This window comes from Lissotriton helveticus, chromosome 12 (genome assembly GCF_964261635.1).
Source record: "Lissotriton helveticus chromosome 12, aLisHel1.1, whole genome shotgun sequence".
NCBI lineage: Eukaryota > Metazoa > Chordata > Amphibia > Caudata > Salamandridae > Lissotriton > Lissotriton helveticus.
Window position 1 is genome coordinate 801,981,990 of NC_136073.1, and position 19,361 is coordinate 802,001,350.

Genomic DNA, 19,361 nt, shown 5'->3' on the forward strand with positions numbered 1-19,361 from the left:
TTCCGGTGACGTCGGCATGCTTCCTGCGGAAGCTCCCACTCTTGGGCGCCATCTTCGGGTTCTTTTTTTCCGTGTTTCTTTCGTTTCCGAAGTAATGGCAATGTTCTATTTAGTTTGTATTTACCGCTTTGTACTTTCAAAGTCCATTCTTTAGTTAACCACCTCTTCTCTCTCCAGCCTCATCTTTCTGGCGGAGGTGGGTGGGTTCGCTAGTGAATCCAGAAAGATCTTCAAGCTGCAAAACTACACCGACAGGTAAGAAAACTATTCGTTTTGCAGCGTGAATCTTTCTGGATTCACTATGCTGTGCATAGATTTTGTAGCGGTTTCTCATCTCTGTGGCGGCTGGGTGGAAGATGAGCGTTGGGTGTTGAATATGTGCTGTAGCACCTTCTGCCCCACTTGAGCTTCCTTGTTCATTTGTATGTCCACACAGTAGTGCTTCGTGAACGTGTGCACCGAAGCCCATGTTGCCGCCAGGCATATGTCCTCTATGGGTGTGTTAGCCAGGAAGGCTATTGTAGCGCCCTTCTTCCTGGTGGAGTGGTCACGTGTCCCCTCAGCCAGTTCCTGTCCTGCACGTTTGTGGCAGAGTTGAATTGTCTGTGCGATCCACCGTGCAATGGTCTTTTTGGTTACTGCTTTGCCCATGAAGCTGTTTGCGAATGACACAAAAAACTGTTTTGTTTTCCTGTGTCCCTTTGTCCTTTCAATGTAGTGCATGACTGCCCTTCTGGCGTCCAGGGTGTGCAGAGCTCGCTCTGCGCTGGTTGTAGGTTTTTGGAAAAAACTCTGTATCTGTATAGACTGGTTCATGTGAAATTTGGATACCACCTTCGGCATGAAGTGTGGGTCAGTCCTCATCACAACTCTATCGTTGTGTATTTGTATGTATGGTTCTTGTAGCGTCAGCGCTTGAAGCTCGCTTACTCTGCGTAAGGACGTTATTGCAACCAGGAAGGCTGTTTTCATAGTTAGCATCTTTAGGGAGGCCTTGTGAAGTGGTTCAAAGGGCTCTTTCATGAGTTCCGTTAGGACTGTGTTCAAGTTCCATGCAGGTGGCGGCACCCGCTTGGGTGGTGCGATCCTTTTCGCTCCTTCTAGGAATCTCTTCACCACTTGTGATGTGAAGAAACTCCTGCAAGTTTCTCCCCTTGTGTAGGCGACTATCGCTGCCAAGTGGACTCCTAAAGAGGATGAGCTAAGGTTCTTCTCCAGCAAGTGCGTCAGGTACCTTAGCACTGTGGAGTCCCTCTTCATTCGCTTGTGTAGTCTTTCCTGTCTGCACCATATTGTGAATCTTTTCCATTTCGCAACGTAGCACTTTCGAGTGCTGGGCCTTCGTGCCTCCCTAAGTACTCTCAGGGTGCTTTCTGGTAGTCTCAAATGTGCGAACTCTATGTCCTCAGGAGCCACGCCACTAGGCTCATGCTCTCTGGCTCTGGATGTAGCACCTCTCCGTTCTGCATGGAGAGTAGGTCTTTCCTCCTGCTGAATCTGTGGGGTGCACACTGTGTTATCTCCATGATCTGCGAGTACCATGTCTGCCTCGCCCACTGTGGTGCGACCAGTATCAGTGTCATGTTGCTCGCTCTGCACTTGCTCAGCACTCTGTGCATCAGTGGTATCGGGGGAAAGGCGTAAGCAAATGTCCTTGACCAATCTATCCATAGGGCATTCCCCAGTGACCCCTCCTGGGGCTGCCTGGATGCGAAGTTTTGGCATTTTGCATTCTGGCGTGTGGCAAACAGGTCCACCGATGGTGTCCCCCACCTGTCGAACAGGCACCTTGTCTCCTGAGCATTGAGCTCCCACTCGTGGGATGCCGATGTCTGCCTGCTGAGCCAATCGGCTTGTATGTTGTCCTTCCCTGGTAGGTGTATGGCTAGCAGGTCTATCTTGAGAGGGATGGCCCATCTCCATATCTCCTGCGCCAGCGTTGAAAGCGGTGCTGACTGTGTGCCCCCCTGCTTGTTGATGTAGAACATCGCAGTGGTGTTGTCTGTTTGTATCAATACCTTGTGTTTGTACAGTCTTGTTTGAAAGGCTTTCAGTGCAAAGAAGATCGTCTTCAGTTCTAGGTAATTGATGTGCTTTGCCGCATCTGTTGTCGTCCACAGTCCCCTCACCTTGAGCTCCTCCATGTGAGCGCCCCATCCCTTTAGGGATGCGTCTGTGGTGATGGTCACTGTTGGCGTTGGGGGCGTTAGAGGCTTTCCCCTTGTTATGTTCTCCATGGTCCACCATGCCATCTCCTTCTACACTGCGTGCGTTACAACCACTAGATCCTCCCAACCGCCTGTGGCTTGTGACCATTGCTCTTGCAGCCATTCTTGAATGGGTCTCATGTGGAGTCGTACATTTGGTACCAGGTGGATGCATGATGCCATCATGCCCATGATCTTGCTCGCAGTCCTCACTGTCCGAGCTTGTCCCTTCCGGTAGAGGTGAGTTTCCTTCACCAGCGCCCTCGCCCTCTTCTCGCTGGGGAACACCTTGCCCTGTAAGGTGTTGATCTGTGCTCCCAGGAAGATTTTGACCTGTTCCGGCTCAATTGATGATTTTTTCCAATGGATGGAGAACCCCAGGTTTATGAGCGTGCTTGTCACTGTATGTGCGTGCTGCTTGCATTTCTGGTATGAGTTTGCTTTCACCAGCCAGTCGTCCAGATAAGGGTATACGTGTATACCTTGCCTTCGTAGGTGCGCTGCGACTGCTGCGAGGCACTTTGTGAAAACTCTTGGTGCTGATTTTAGTCCGAAGGCCAGTGTCGTGAACTGGTAGTGGCTTTCTCCAATGGTGAACCTGAGCATGTGTTTGTGCTTTCTGTTCATTGGGATGTGCAGGTAGGCGTCTTTGAGGTCTATTGTGACCATGAAGTCTCCGGTCTGCAACTGTGGGAGCACCTCTTGCAGGGAGGTCATTTTGAATTTTTGCGTTCTTATGAATTTGTTCAGGAACCGTAAGTCTAGAATGGGCCTCATTGTCTCGTCTACCTTTGGTACCAGGAAGTACGTTGAGTATATTCCTGTGTTTCTTTCCTTGAAGGGTACCCGTTCTATGGCCTGTTTCCGCAGGAGTTCCTTCGCCTCCTCCTGAAGACACTGCAGCTGCTTGCCTGCTAGTGGCTTTCTTTTTGGTTTTCTGCTTGTTGGTCTCCCCTCCAATTCTATGCAGTATCCGAATTGGATAATGTTGAGGATCCATTTGTCTGATGTGATTTCTCTCCACTCTCGGAGGTAAAATCTTAATCTTCCTCCCACTGGTGTCATGTGGTCGTAGGTGTCTAGTTTGTCTTGACCCATCTGTACGTGCTGCCCCCTGGGACCTTTTTTGTGGGTGGGCACACGGAGTTTTCTGAAGTCACTTAGAGGTGGGCTGCTGCCCTCCTCTCCTATTTTGTCCCCGTCCATTTCTCCCTCGAAAGGACTGGCCTCTTTGTTGGTACTGCCAGGACTGCTTCTGCTGACCATGCTGAGCTTGCGGGTCTGACTGGTGCGTTTGCTGGAAAGCCTGGTGTGATGTACCTGGCTGGTTTCCGCCTCTCCCGCCGGGCCTCCGTGACGGGGTGCCCCTCTTGTTCCCTCTGAACTGCAATGCTCCCATGGATCTTGCTGTTTCGTTATCTTTTTTCAGTTGGCTGAGCGTTTCATCAACTGTTGTCCCGAAAAGCGTGCTGCCGTTGAACAGTGTGTTCAGGATGCTGTGTTGCACCTCCGGTTTGAAACCTGAAATCCTGAGCCAGGCGTGCCTCCTTTCCGTGACACCCATCATCATGAGCCTGCTGGCTGTGTCTGCCCCATCCAGGGCCGTCTTAAGGCAAGAATTAGCAGCGTTCTTTCCCTCTTCAACCAGCTTTTCGGCCTTCTGCCTGGCATCCTGGGGTAGGTCCTTCACCAACTGCCCCAGCCCCTCCATGATCTGGTACATGTGCCTGTTTATCAGGGCGTTGGAATTAGCCATACGCCAGTGGGTCGCGGCATTCCGTTCGATCCTTCTGCCCACCAGATCCATCCTTTTGCTCTCCTTATCCGGTGGCGGGCCCGAGGTAGTGGGTACGTTAGCCCTCCTCCTTGCTGTGGCCGTGATAATGGAGTCTGCGGAGACCGTGCCCTGAATGTAGGCCGGGTCCTTTGCGGCATGTTTGTACTTCTTCTCAGTTCTGGGAGTTACTGCTTTGCATGTTGCGGGCTCCCTGAATGCTTCCTTCCCCTGAGCCAAGACGCTTTCGAGCATTGGAAGGAATTGGCTCCTCGTTTGTGTTGGGAGCAATGTTTCTAGAAGGAAGTCTGCTTTCTGCTTCTCTTCGTCTAGCTTGAGCTTGAAAGCTGCTGCGGCAGATTGTATCACCGAGTTGTAGGCCCCGATGTCGTCCGGCGGCGAGGGCCTCGAGGGGTAAGTGTCGACCACCTCCTCCGGGCTGTCGGTGTCGACATCGATGTAATCTACCTCCTGAAGGTCCGAGGGTGCCGACTCTGTGTCTGTCCTGCCATCCTCTTCCTCCCCATAGTTGTAACTATCGTAGGGATTCTCGTACTCCTCCTGGTCGTCGATCACCTCGACGTCCTGGTCTTGTTCCTCGGTGACTTCGGCGATCTCCTCTTCCTCCTCGACCGCCTCCACCACCGGTGGCTTGGTCTTGTGAGGGATCGTGAAGGCTTTCATCTTTGCGTCGAAATCTTTCTTCCGCTGCATGATGTTCTCCATTTCTGCCTCGAGGCGCCTTCTTTTCTTCTCCATCTCGGCCGCGTGTTCCGCGTCGGATGGGTCGGCCGCTCTCTTCGGCGGATGGCTCGTCGCCGTGCCTCTCGGAGTCGAAGTTTTCGACGTCGAAGCGGATTTTGGGTCTCTGGTCGTCGTCGTCAGTTTTGGGTCTTTCTCCCTCGGCGTCGATCGATCCTTTTCGGGGACGATTTTCGACGTTTTCTGCTGATCAGCAGCTCTCGGCGCCGGGGACTCCTTCTCGGAGGATCAGCTGGGCTTGGGAGTAGTCGCGGACGCCGCCTTTTTTGGCGTCGGCGCTTTCGGGGTCTTGCCCTCGATTTTTCTAGACTAAGAGTCTCCTACCTTGTCAGAAGTCTTCGTGTAATCGGTCTCTACGACCGTGTAGCTGTCATCTTCGGCGGCAGCGTTGTCTTCTTCCTCGGAGGACATCCCCAGCTCGTAGAGTGACGGAGTCGGGGCCTTCCCCTGCCGGGCGGCGTGTGCTACCCTCTGCCTCTCTCTCACACGAAGGGTCTTCGGGGTGAAGGCGGAACAGGCGTTGCAGTCTCCGCTTTCGTGGTCCACCGGTAGGCAAAGGTTGCATACCGGGTGCTGGTCCTTCTGCGCGTACTTGTGGTGGCAGTTACGGCAGAACTTGAACGGCGTGTTGTCCATCATCGAGCGTCCAGGGCCTCTCTGGTCGCGTGTTCGTCGACGGTCGTCGAAGATCTCGATGGAAAACGCCTTATCCTTGCTGGTTTTTCGTCGATGAAGTCCCCTGGAGTCTTCAGATGACTTTTCCTCGTATTTTCTGTATTTTATTTCTTCTTTCTCCAAAAATGTCTGGAGCCCAAACGGGAACGATCCAGACCTGACCGCGGAAAAAAAGAATCTGAAGATGGCGCCCAAGAGTGGGAGCTTCCGCAGGAAGCATGCCGACGTCACCGGAAATACACCCAAGGGGGTGTGACGCAGACGCCCACCTGGGCTAAGAAAAAAACAAAAAAAAAAAACAAAGAAAAGACTACGAATCCGGACCCAACCACAAGACCGCGGAATAATGCACAGCATAGTGAATCCAGAAAGATTCACGCTGCAAAAGTGAATTACCGGTTTCCAGGTGAGTACTTGGTTGGTGAAGTTAGGGTTCTGGGCTTAGACTCAGGGGTCCCCCAGGGTCAGGTGAGTACAGTTAGTTCAGTCCCAGCGGCACAGGGGCGGCCGGGTGCAGAGGTAGGTAGGCCCAATGTTATCCAATGAGGGAAAGGGGTCCTACGGTTGGTGGCTGCTGGCTAGCAGGCCACGTGGCTCTGGGAGCTGGGCTCCTGGTCACTTGCTCTGGGCAAGGTGGGAAGTAGGATAGGGCAAAGAGGTCACAGCCAGCGGCACTCGGGCGGCTGGGTGCAGGGTGCTTTTGAGCAGTCGGGCGCTCAATGTTATCCAATGAGGATCTTGAAAAAGGAACAAAGGCTGCAGGCTAGGGGACGGTGACTCTCCAGGGGCGACCAGCACTTCGAGAGGTAAGTTGGGATGATGGAGCACAGGTAGGTACCCCAAAGGGAGGCACAGGGGGCCGCGGGGCGCCGGGGTGTCTTTGGGGGTCAGAAAAGCTTACCCTCGGCTGGTCGTGGTTGGGGGGGGGGGGGAGGCTGGTTCTGAGTCTGCAGGTGTCGGCTGGTTCGTCGAGGAGGGTCTTTGGGCACTGGACTTCAGGTCCCAGTCGCCGGGGGGACATCCTTGTGGTCTTGGTTCGGGTTGGCCCGGCCCGGGCTCGGCTGGTGCAGAGTGGGCTGGTCCGGAGCTTCCTGGTGAGCACCAGGTGGGGTGCTGCAGCAGAGCCTCTGCTGATGGGAGTCTTAATCTTCGAAAGGGTCAAGGCAGGCAGGTCCTCTGGGTGTCCCAAGGTTGCTGTCCGCGGAGGTCGCCGGGAGTAGGCAGGAGCAGGTTCCAGGATCAACAGGCCGGTAGGGCTGGGGTCAAGTCAGTAGTTGTTGTCCTGTTAGCAGCTGCGCGGCGGGTCTTCTTCTTCTTGATCTTCTTTCTTCTTTTGACATCGGGATCTGGGGAAGGAAGGTTCAGGGAGCCCCTAAATACTAAATTTAGGGGCATTACAGGTAGGGCAAGGGCAGGGACCAATGGCTCCCTGTCCTTGGATGAGGACACCCCCTAGCCTGCTCCTCTCCTGTGGGAGGGGGGGCAGGAGCCTAGCTGGGATTGGGCAGGGCTCCCCATCTACAAGATGGCCGGAGCCCGGGGTCGTGCTTCACCTCGCCTCCTTCACCTGCGGGGTGGAGTTGGCATAGGTTGGCACCCCCCCTTCCTGACGTAGTTTTTCCCGCCAGAGTGGGGGCAGAACTGGTGGGGGCCAGTTGCTGGGTACAGCAAATGGTCTGAAGAAGCTCTCAGAGGCGGCATGCCTTTAAAGCTTCCCCCTGTCCATCCTGGGGGAGGAGACATAGCACCTCGCCCAGGATGTGCATTGTTGCAGGCCCAGGAGAGCGGGAGGCTCTCCGCCCAGGGGTCCAGCAACATGTCTGCTGTGTGGCAGCCTCTGCTGCCACTCAGCCCAGACGTGGATTGTAGGTTCGGGTTTTGGAGGGCATCTCTAAGATGCCCTCTTGTGCATCTTACATTAAATCCCACACTGGCATCAGTGCGGGTTTAATGTGCTGTCAGTGCAGCCATTATGGTGCTGTGGAGTTCGTAATGACAACCTCCCAGCACCATATACTCCTAAATGGCATCACTGCACACCGTGCCCAGGAATGGCCCTGGGTACTGTAGAGGCACATGGCTCATGCACCTGTGCCCTCACCTCTGGCATAGGGCACCCAGCTAGAGGGGTGACTGAAGTATGCCAGGGCAGTGGGGTCTGTCGGCATGGCACACAGGGATATGTGCCATGTCGACTCTCGTTTTAGTTCTGAGCTTAGGCTCTCAGCCTGCAAAGACAGTGTGGGTGCCAGGGTACAGGGCCCCTGAGGGTGGCACAATAAGTGCTGCAGCCCTCAGGGGTCTTCTCTGGTCACCATGCCCTGGGTACCTAGGGTACCATTTACTAGGGGCTGACGGGTGGAAAGAGATGCCAATTGGGAATTTTATTTCAGCATAGCTTTTCTTTTTAGGGAAGGAACACAGGCCCTGGGTACCTGATTGGCAGGGACCCAGGGCACACTCAGTCAAAGCACATCAGCAGTTCAGAAAAAAGTGGGGGCAGACCAAGGCAAGAAAGATGGCACTTTCTCACAGAGAGCAGCTGTAAATGTGTTGAAATTGGTTCCGACTTGGCTGCCCTGGGGTCTTCTCTTGAGTTTGTATGCACCTTTATGTACTACTTACTCTCCTACTTACAGAAACCCTGAGGATCTGGTTCTCGGCTCAATTGTGACCTCGCTGCGTGCCCATAGGATGCTTTCATTTGTGGGCGAGTAATGCCACCAGTGCTCGTTTCTGCCTATTCTAATGCCTCAAGCTAGAATTATTTTGACTGCTCTTACATAGGACAGTGTCTCTATGGTATGCTGCTGCTAGGCTGGGTTCTAACACTTCTGTCACTCCAAGTCAGACGCATGGTTGAAAGTACAATATGTTAATGGCTAATAAAGAGGTACCAGACCTCTTTATCTGCCATTCCCATATTTCTACCGCAGATAGTATCTTGGCATCATGTTCGGCAAAAACATTTGATACATGCAACATGCTTTGTCCACCTACTAAATATTACTCAAACTAATGGAAGTCAGTTGACTAAGGGACTTACTATTTCTGTGTGCTAAACTAATTGTCATACATGAACATATGAAGATAATGACACAACAGGGTCTAGTAGGCACTTCAGCTACTTTTTGACCAGTGGCACGATGATAGATCGGTGTCCATGTCAATGTGCCAATACAATATTTAATGATTTTGCAGACCTTCTGCAGTGATGAGTAGGGTAGGTGCACACTGTGCTTTTGTGATACTGATATGAATTAATGCCTGTAGTCAAGCTTGGAAGTCTATACCCAGTTCCTTGGCATGGATTCTAAACTTCGTGCAGGATGGACTGGGAGGTAAAGGGAAGAGACTTGCTGTTTGTTGATGCTACTGAGGTCTAGGAGTGAACCTGTGCTCTGAAATAGATGCTGAAGAAAGAGCTTGGCAATTCATGCAGGCGCCTATGTGTTTCAGGTCATTCAGCTGTGGCGTGCTGGACTACAGGTAGTTGTTTGGTGTCCTACAACTCGGTTTGCTCTGTATTCTCACGACTTACCCCGTGAGCAAAGAAAAAACAAAACAAAACACGGGAGTCACGTGAAAGGAAAAATATTTCTTTATGTAAAATCTCTGCTACATATAATTATTTGCAGTTTTCTGTCACAACACAAAGCCTTCTTTTACATGGACATATTAAAGTACACAATTCTCCCAGCCCCAACCAAATGCCCTGTGCCCCAAGTCACTGTACAACAACATGGGCTGAGATTGGGTATTAAAATCTGATTATCAAAAAGAAGATTGAGCTTCAAACAAAGCCTCCGATTGTCCCTGTATTGCACCCCGATGCCGATCTGCACTGAACACTGTCTGCCCCCAAGATGGAGGAACCGAAACTGCACCTTTTCTTAGGTCAGAGCCGGATCTTTGTGCGTAAAAGACCAATTTTAAGGAAATGTCCTCTCCGAGAGCTCCTGCCACTGACTCTTTACCATATGCAGACCTATGGCTTTCTTCCAAATAATTGTTAGCCGTGGTAAAAAACACATTTCAATGTAATTAAAAAAATTAGAGGCACGCTTTTCAAAGCTTTTCTGCTAGGGTGCACGGCCTCAGCATGTTGTCCAGAGCCCATCCTGCGCTTTAAAGGTCTACCTCCAACACCAGCATGTGACTTAGGACAGAATCATGTTGTAGCAGGAACTCAGCAGGTAAAAAGCAACTCCAAAAATGCTACAGTGGAAGACAGGGTAATAGTACACCTCAGCCGTGTTCACCCTCTTTGACGTAGGGCAGGGAATTAGCTGTACCTGAATATTAGCATTAATATTGTTACTTACATATTGTGCGCTTTTGCATTTTTTAAAGTGATCATTTTTTTGTCTTTTTTCTTTCCAAAAGCACAATCTTGGCAATCAGAGTAAAACAACAAACTTCATGATGGACTCTAAAGGGAATTTGGTGCCAACTTCTCTCTCCAAATCCCCAGGACTTTTACCCACCTACTACGTACAATGGTAAGATTCTGTATTTTTGCTTGCATTTGACGTTACTTTATTAGCTTGGTTGGTCGGTCTTCGGTTGATGTACAAATGGTAAACATTGATGCATGGATCTTTTGAGGGTACAAATCAGCTTTGTAAACCAAGTATCACTGTCCTGGCATGTGCAAGGACACATTCAGAGCTGCTTTCAATTGCCTACTTACCTCATGTGTGGTAGGAAGTATCAACCAAATGGTGGGTTTAACCTGCAATTTAAAATAGAAAGCTCCATCTGCACTAACAATGAGGTGTAGTCACTGAGTCATTAAACAGACATGAACACATGAACTCCCTGGGGTGCCTCTGGAGAGGATGTAGCCCGAGCTTAGCACAAGTCCAATAAGTAAAGGATGGAGCATAATGTGCCTAAAGGGCATGTTCAACTTGATACACAACTTGGGCAGGAAGTGGCACGGCATGTCACGAACCAGGAGCGGCTGCTGCTTCTTCCTGTAAGGATTAAGCCTGAACTATTCAACACATAAGAGTTCTGCTTATATCACTCCACAGTTCAGACTTTAACTGCCCTCAAAAATTGGCTTAGTCACCATAGGCCCACCAGCCTATCATTGCCCTGGTCCACAAACCTTGTGATAAATGCATCTTGGTTGCTTAATCTCAGAACAGTGACATTTGGAAAGTAGCATTGCAGCTTGATGTCCACTTCTCGCACTGTTGTGACAGATTGGCAAATAGAGAGAGTATTTCAAAAGAAGATACCTGGAGATCAGGTTATTGCACAGAACCGGTCATGCCACCTGTGTAGCCCATGCTGTTGGGTCTGGTGTCTGCTGTGCACCTAGGATTTCTAGCGTCAACCTAGATGCTGTCGAGGAACCATAAGAAGGTGTAAAACCTTTCTTGGTTCATCGGTTATGGACTTCCTGAAACAAGGCACGAGGCAGTATATTCACCCAGCTGGAATGGAGAGAATGCAGACAACCTTCCAAAGTCCTCCATAGCTGCAATGCATTGGGTGTCAGTAGGAGGCATGGTACTGAACCTCTATAGCTCAAGAGCAGACTACTCTAGAACCACCCTCTTTCTTTTTTCCTCTTTCATCACAGACATTTGGAAGGTGTGTGGATCTGTGTAACTGCAAAGCTTCAAGAGAATGAAACCTAAATCAAAGTGCCTAGATGAAAAGGGCAGCTGACATCGGCTGTTGGGAAGAAGAAAAAAAAGGTAACTCAACAAACTTCTGCCATCACCCACCTGAGTGCCAAATTGTCCTTCCTACTCACAGACCAAAGATGTCTTTTAGCTGCTTTTCACATTTTTAAATAATGGATCTTGTCTGATCTCAGCAAATGTTCAAATGGAGGCAACAATCTGGAGCCATGTTAATGTACGGAAGTAGAACAGGGTATTATGTATATAAAGCGCGCCGTACATCGGCACTCAGTCCATCACGGGATAGAGTATCCACATGTTAGAGTCTAGAAGTATCCACACATTGTGCAGTCCGACAGATGTACGCAAACAGTCTAATCCAAAACACCCGCACATGGTACATGATGTTGTGACAGCACATCTTCGTTTGAGTCAATTTGTCCCATGTAAAAGGATCCAGATTTTCACACAAAAAGCAACAAGATGCAAGCGGTGCCAGAGTTAGAATGCAGCACTTGGTGAGAGAACATGGCTGGTGTATAACCCCGCGAAAGACATCCACAGGTAAACTCGGCCCAGAGATTCCAGAGAGCCTTAGACTGGCTTGACACAGAAACACTCCCAAGTCCTCATCCTCTGAATGCTTTATGCATTTCAAACCCACGGCAAGGGAAACTTCCCAGTGTTCAGCAGTGTGAGAATGCAGGAAATGGGACTCAGTCAGGCACACGCAGACTTTCATCCTTCGATGGCCTTCTCCACTTCTCATTCTGGAGCAATTTATTCAGCAAAGGGTGGAAACATGTTCAGCTCGGAAAACTCTTCACTGTTGTATCCGGCAGCCTGTTCTCCCAGTATGGACAACATATCCTAGACAAGAAAGGGGGAACAATTCAAATAAGGCGCGTTACATCAAGGTTAATTTAAATATTGTTTGAGTAAATACTTTGGACAACATACAACTGGAAGGTAAAACGAAGTTCCTTTTCTTTAACAGTAGGACTGTGAAAGATGAATGTGAATCATCTAATTGAGTTAGACAGTAAATGGCTCAGGAAGTGTCGCTGAATTCCTTTGAACATATCTTTAGATGCCATTAGAGATAATCTAATCTGACTCTGATAACATTTACAGACACCTCATTTTATTTAGCAACCTGCGTCTCACAGGTTCACATGCTTCGCAGAGAACAAAATCATTCAGGGAAGTAGAATAAAAGTAGTGTTTATGAACAGATTCCTAAAATTTGTTTGGCCTAATATAGCATCTCAGCGAGCCCCACAATCATCATAACAGTGAAAATAGGTCACAAGGTTACCTTCACAACACAAAGGTAAGCTGACAAAATATATATTTTTTAAAACAAGTTACTGCTGTGCCTTTTGCCAACTATTCATTAAGATTTGTGAGCAACGTCTGACTATCAGGGTATCTGTTTATGCTTCAATAATCCTACAAGGACTTGGTTTCAATGCCATCATTTCCAACGGCTACTCCAAAGGTTACAAGCAACATTTGCACTTCTGCATGCTCAGCCAGCATAATGCAGTAATGTCATCTGGCATCAAGCTGAATCATAAGCATTAGCAAATTCAATTAGTCTCACCTATGGAAAAGCTATTGGCTTTTCCAATGTGTTTTAGCCACGTTGTACACCAGCGTGGCTGCTGTTTAGCATGGCTACACGTTAGTGGCATGTTGTGGGGTCTTCCGATAGTAGGGTGTTATGTAGTAAAGTGGAGGAGGGAGAAAGGGGTAGAGTGTCAGAGTGGAGCAGAGTAAAAGGGCATAGCATTGAGTGGGAGTGGAGTGGCAGAGAGCGGAGCAGAGTGTCCTAGAGTTAAGTGGTATGGCGTGGCATCGAAGGAGTTGAGTAGAGTGTCAGTGTCGTTACAGGGTTTTGAATAAAAGGTTGTGGAGTGGCATATAGTGCGGTAGAATTACGTGGAGTGGAGTTAAGTGTCCTACAATGGAGTGGAGTTGAGAAACGTAGCATAGAGTGGAGAGAGTCAAGTGGTGAATTGTGAAGGGTCAGAGTGGAGTAAAAGGACACGGAGAGTTGTAGAGTGGAGTAGAGTGTCATGGAGTTGTGTAGAGAGGAGAGTGGAGTGGCATAGAGTAGAGCACTGGAGTTTTGTAGTGTCGTGGAGGGGTGTAGTGGCATAAAGTTGAGTAACGTAGAGTGGTGTAGCAGAGTGGAATAAGGAATCATCAGAGTCGAGAGCTGTGAAGTGTTAAGTGTCAGAATGAAGGGAAATAACGTGGAGTGAAGTGGCATAGAGTGTCGTAGAATGTGGTTGAATGGCGTGTCATAGGATGTCCTGGATTGGTGAAGAAAGGAGTAGAGTGGCATAGAGATGAGTGCTGAAGAGTAGCGTGTCAGTAGAGTGGCACAGAGTGGAGTATTCATGATGTGGGTGCGCAATGCCATTACAGACAACACATTTTAAGTTGAAATTACCATTACGTTTGCAAAGACATGGTTTTACTGATAAAACTAATACAGTACACTAGCAATAATGTGTGGAAACAGCATCACATAGTGCATTGATTTGTTTTGATAGTATTAACATTTTTGTTACCACCACGCTTCATTAGTAAAGACAATGTGGTTTATTTGTGCTTTCCTAATTCTGACACATTTTGAAATATTTACACCGTTAGTTAGCAAACATTTACACTTTGCTGTAAACTACAAAAAACTCTCCCCTTTCACACCCCTAGATTGTCACATAAATCCTCTCACTTTCAAGTCAGAGAAAGAAAAGTAAACACCAAGCTACCACAGAAGACAGAGCCTGACTTTAGACCTCTGTCTTTGAATCCACAGCAAATGTGACAAGATAAGAACAAAATTTAAAGACCTGTTTACAGAAAGCGAGCACTCACGGAAGAATAAAGTAAGCGCCACAGGAGGAACTAACTCAAGCTGGAAAGCATAAAACAAATAAAGTCAGCAAATCGAAAGCAAGCAAATCGGAGATACAAAGCCAATGGTAAACAAAGGGAAGCTTAAAGCGTGTCCCCAAAAGTCTTTATCAACCAGACAGCTGTACTGTCTGTTAGGCTTCAACCTAAGTACCTTTGTTTCCACAATTGGCCACATGTAAGTCCCTTGTAAAAGGTACCCCTGGTACCAAGGGCTTTGTGACTTGAGAAGGCCTCTAAGGGCGGAAGCATGTATTGTACCACCCTCAGAGACCCCTCACCTTAACATCCCACCCTGCCATGGCAGGCCGTGTGCTTTGGTACAGGCCAAACTGAAGTGTCGACATGGTACCCATCCCTGTGTGCCATGTCCACCAACACTGCCTGTGGCATGGGTAAGTCACCCCTCTAGCAGGCCTTACAGCCCTAAAGGCAGGGTGCACCATACCCGGGTGAGGGAATAGCTGCAAGAGCAATATGCCCCTACAGTGCGTGTGCCATTCACAGACATTGTAAGTGCAGTGAAGCCATTTTGAAACCCATGAGCTGGGAGTGTTTCAACACACACTCCACAGCTCTATGATGGCTTTACTGAAGTCTGGGATTGAGCTTCCCAGCACATTAAACCCACACTAATGGCAGTGTGGGATATAATGAAAAATACACTCAGCAGGCATCTTAGAGATGCTCCCTGAAAAACGACCAACCCTGGTGTGGTTCCAGACTGGCTCCCAGCCATCTGCCACTACCAGACTGGTTTCTGGACCCCTGGGTAGAAAGCCTCCATTCTTTGCTTCTGGAAACAAAGCACATCCTGGGCAGAGGTGTCATTCCTCCTCCCCCCAGGATGGGCAGGGTCCTCGAAGAAGAAGCGTCAAAGGTCTGCTGTCTTGGTTAGCTTCCTTTTGCTGCCATCAGCAACTGACCCCCCCCCCATTTTGGGCGTATGAACCAGCGGGAAAACCTAGCCAGGAAAGGAGTCATGCCCCCTTTGCAAACCCTACCCCTCAGGTGGGGGAGGAGAAGTGAAGGTCACCTCTCAGTCCCCACCATCATGGAGATGGGGGGACACCTCCAATCAAGTAGAGGCCAATGCCCCTTCCCACTTGAGGGTGGCATACTAGGTGGTGTAGACACCCCAGAGAAGGGACCAGGGCTCCAGATCCAGCCAGATCTGCGAGTCTTCATCACTCTGCACCCGATGCCCACGGCCTGAGTCCAAGTGGCCCAACACCCAAGCGAGGTCCCACCAGCGATCCTGACCTGGTTTCCAGCATTGGGTGACCTCCACCGACCTTCTCCTCGATGCCTGAAGGGTCCCCCCCTACCGCAACCGGAATCAGTGAGACTAACCCGACATGAAAGGACATCCCTGCACCCGCAGCTCCTGAGACCCAAGATGCCCAACCTATGATGTCCTGGCGTCCAGCAACTCTTCAACTTCATCCTCCAGTCATTGGTTTCCTTCATCCAGTCTTATGACTCCAGCCTGCAGTCCTATTCGGTGACTGACATCCTCCATAGGTAAGTATTGGGCTCCCGACCCCACCTGAGCACCCTGCCGCACCTGCAACACTGGTGGTGTGGACTTGGAGCCAACCTGGCACCCATTGTGCCCTTACCTTTACCCCTGGAGCTTGACTCCCAAGACCGATTGGCCTGCCCGTGAGAAGCCCCCAACTGAGGTGCCCCGTAGCCCAATTGGCTAACATTGGCACCCTGCACCCTAGTTCTGCTGGTGGTGCCCCTTGAGGGTCAACCTGAACCTTGGTTCTACCCTCCAAAACTCCAACCCCGAATCAGTTTACTTTCCTTTTAAACTCAACACTTCATTTTTCTCAATAGGACTGAATGGTGGGTGGGCTTTCTCTGAAAATTCTTGTGTGTTGAACTGCCTTGTACTGAAACAAAAAGTAACTCCGTGCCTTCACAAGAGTTAACCTGTTTCTCAATGTCCTTTGTTGCTTAAACTTTATTAGGAGTGTGGTACATGCCAAACTAGAAAAGTAATCTCAAAGTAATTTCAAGTGTTTTTGAACAGTTTACCAATCGTTTTCTCAACTGCAAAAGTAATCTAAATTTTCCTACCAAACCAGTATTCAGTCTTTTGAAAAGTAACAATGTATGAAGAGTTTACCTTACCTGCTACTAAGTCAATTTTGGTTCTAGAAATAAAACAACAAAATAACTTTTTATACAATTGGTCTGGATTCAGTCTTTGAGTGTGTGACATTTCTTGCCAGAGTGTGTACAACAAATGCTTAACACTACCCTCTGATATGCCTGACTGCTCAACCACACTACCACCAAAGAGAGTAAGGTATTATCTACTTTAGCCTCTGCTATACCTCTGGGGATCCACTGGGCACATTATACCTTACTTTGAAATAGTATATACAGAGACAGCTTCCTACAGGAGGAAAACAAGAATGCAGTTTTGCAGGTAAGTACTTGACATACAAATTCAGCCTCTGGTTTCTGGGGTCAACCTCCAGGCAAGGTTCAAATCAGCACCAAGACTGCACCACAGTTGCACAGGGGAAGCCAGGTGCAGAGGTCGAATTTTTGGTCAGACGCCCAATGTTAATCAATGGAGACGGGTAATCAAAGTCACACTGCCCACAGGAGAGTAAAGAGGTGTCAGGGGTCAATCTCCTGGAGTTAAGGTAAAGTAAGGGGGACCACAAGGCTGGACCAATCTTGCACCCTCAGTGGCACAGGGGCGGCCAGTTGCAGAGTGTCAACACCGCATCAGGCAACCAATGAAATTCAATGGGGGAGATCGGTCTTGAAGAAAGTCTGCAGGCTTAGGCCAGGAGGCCGGCAAAGAAAACCCACTGCTGCCCAGGTACGTAGAGATGCTAGGGGATGTAGAGATACTGTTTCTCAAGCTGCCCAAGGTCCAGGGGCTTCAGGTGCAGGCGTGTCCTCAGGCGTCGGAAAAGTCTTACTGGGCAGGTTGTGATCGGGGGAGTCTTCAAGTTGAGGCTGCAGGCGTTTAGATGGAGTCCGGCAGGGGTCAGTCCATGGTGGACTCTTGCTCAGAAGCGTTGGGGAACCTTCAGAGGACCGGTGGGTCATTTGGACTTGGGCCATGGGCCTCGGGTAAAAAGGTGGGTCCGGCGGTGGCTTTGCGGTTCTGCAGGGCAGAGGTCATTCTTTAAAGTTGGTTTCTTCTGGACAGGTCCACTGTCCACAGGAGATCTTGATCTTTGTTGAAGGCAGACAGTCCTCCCAAGACTTTGGAGGGTGCTGGGCTGCAGGACGGCTTGTCTTTCAGCGCAGGACTGTCGAGGGCTGCAGGCAGGCAGTTGGTGTCTGTAGTCTTCACTGCTGCTGCGCAGCTGTGGTGTCCCACTCTTCTTAAATCATCAGGAACTTGATTTCAGGGTCTGGGGAGCCACCTAATAGATGTAGGTGGATAACTGGTAGGGACTAATGGGTTCCTTACCTGGGGTATCTACACCCATTTTATGTCACCCTCCTGTGGGATTGGAAAAGTGCCACCATCTTCAAGATAGTGGGCACTGAAAAATTTGCTTAATCTCCAGCACCAGAGGGGTTGAGTTGGCAAAGGGGGACCCCCTCATATTCTTAAGTTTTCCAGCCGGTTCTCCTGCTAAAAGTTGGAGTTTGAACTGGGAGTGGCCATCTGGTGCTAGCCGCAGAGGCTGGGGCCACATTACAAAGGCAGCAGGCCTTTGAAGCTTCCCTCTCGAGCACAGTGCCCATCCTGGGAGAGGAGGTGTGACACCGCCGTCAGGATGTGCTTTGTTTCTGGCCACAGTGATTGGAGGCTCTTGACCCAGGGGTCCAGAAACCTGTCTGGCGGTGGCAGGCTGCCTAAAGCAGGTCAGAGACCACACCAGGGTTGGTAGGTTTTCAGGGGGCACATCTGAGGTGCCCTCTGGGTATATGGTTTAATAAATTCCACACTGGAATCAGTGTGGGATTATTAAGAGGAGTTGTTTGGAACCAAACACTACTGGGTTCAATGAAGCCATCATGGTGCTGGGGAACTCAAGTTGTCACGTTTCCAGGGCTTGTAAGGCCTACTAGAGGGGTAACTTAGATATACCTTATGCAATGCTGGTTGGCATGGCACACAAGCAGTGTGCCATGTCGACTTTGCAGTTTTTCACTGCACCAGGGAATGCAAGCTGTAGCGGCATGCCCTTGGTGAGGGGTCCCTAGGGGACCCTCTAAAGATCCCATGCCCTAGGTACCAAGGGGACCATTTACTAGGGACTTACAGGAGGCTGATGTTGTCAATCATGGTACAGTTAAAGGGAAGTAGCAACTTGTTTGGCAGGGACCCTCCGCACTACAATCTAAACCACATAATTTTCAAGGCAAAAGGTGGGGGGCTAACCATGTCAAAAAAGGCACCTTCTCACACGACCCCCACCCCAAACGAAAAGAGGATTAAACTAACCATCTCCTGGAGACTCTTCATCTTCTAAGTGGAAGAAACTGGAAAGGCCATCTGCATTGGCATGGGCAGTCCCAGTTCTGTGTTCTACTGTAAAGTCCATTCCCTGTAGGGATATAGACCACCTTAACAGCTTGTGGGTTTCATCTTCCATCTGTTCTTGCCATCTAAAAAGGCCAGTGGTCTGTCTGAACTAGGAAGTGAATGCCAAACAGCAAAGGCTTCCCTCTCTATGGGAGTCCAACGCTGCTCGCTGGGGAGTAGTCTCCCACTTACGAAAGCAACAGGTTGGTCATGCCCATCATTTGTTTGGGCTAGGAATTCACCTATCCCATGCATGTGTCTGCACAATGAACAGCTTGGAGTAATCTGGAGCTTTCACGACTGGGGCAGACCACATTGCATCCTTCAGAGTAACTCCCTGGAAAGTGTCAGGGGCAGTCTTTAATCCAAAGGAAATCACAGAAAACATCAAGTGCCCATTTGGAGTGGAGAATGCAGATTTTTATTTTGCTCCAGGGATCAGAGCTATCGGCCAGTACCCAAATGTGAGGTCAAAGGTGCTCAGATTCCTGACTGCCCCAACCTGTCTATCAATTCATATGCTCTAGGAATTGGATGTGCATCAGTTTTTGTCATATCATTGGGGGCCCCTATAGTCCACACAAAACCCCCTTACTTTCTTTTCACCCTTGGAGTGCGGTTTGGGGATTAGTAAAACTGGGCTGGCCCAGGGGCTCTGAGGATTCAATGACACCCTATTCCAGCATCTTGCTGGATCTAGCTTGTATGCTCTCTCTGACATGATCAGACTGCCTGTGAATTTTGTTTTTGACAGGTAGGCTGTCACCAGTGTCCCCATCATGAGTACACCAGCTAGAATGACCAGGAGACACAGAAAGAGAACAGCATGGGATCTGGGGAACCCCAAGACGATATTC

The 19,361-nt window shown here is 49.5% G+C and overlaps 1 protein-coding gene across 1 annotated transcript in view; it reads right to left on the minus strand.

The window, feature by feature from the left end:
• Positions 1 to 9,003: 9,003 nt before the first annotated feature.
• The window catches only part of ARNT (aryl hydrocarbon receptor nuclear translocator), a 222,103-nt gene continuing 211,745 nt past the window's right edge, over positions 9,004 to 19,361 (minus strand). Inside the window, exon 21 of the mRNA XM_078670040.1 lies at positions 9,004 to 11,930. Within this exon, the coding sequence (XP_078526166.1) occupies positions 11,841 to 11,930 (90 nt within the window). The 3' untranslated portion in view covers positions 9,004 to 11,840. The remainder of the gene's footprint in view (positions 11,931 to 19,361) is intronic.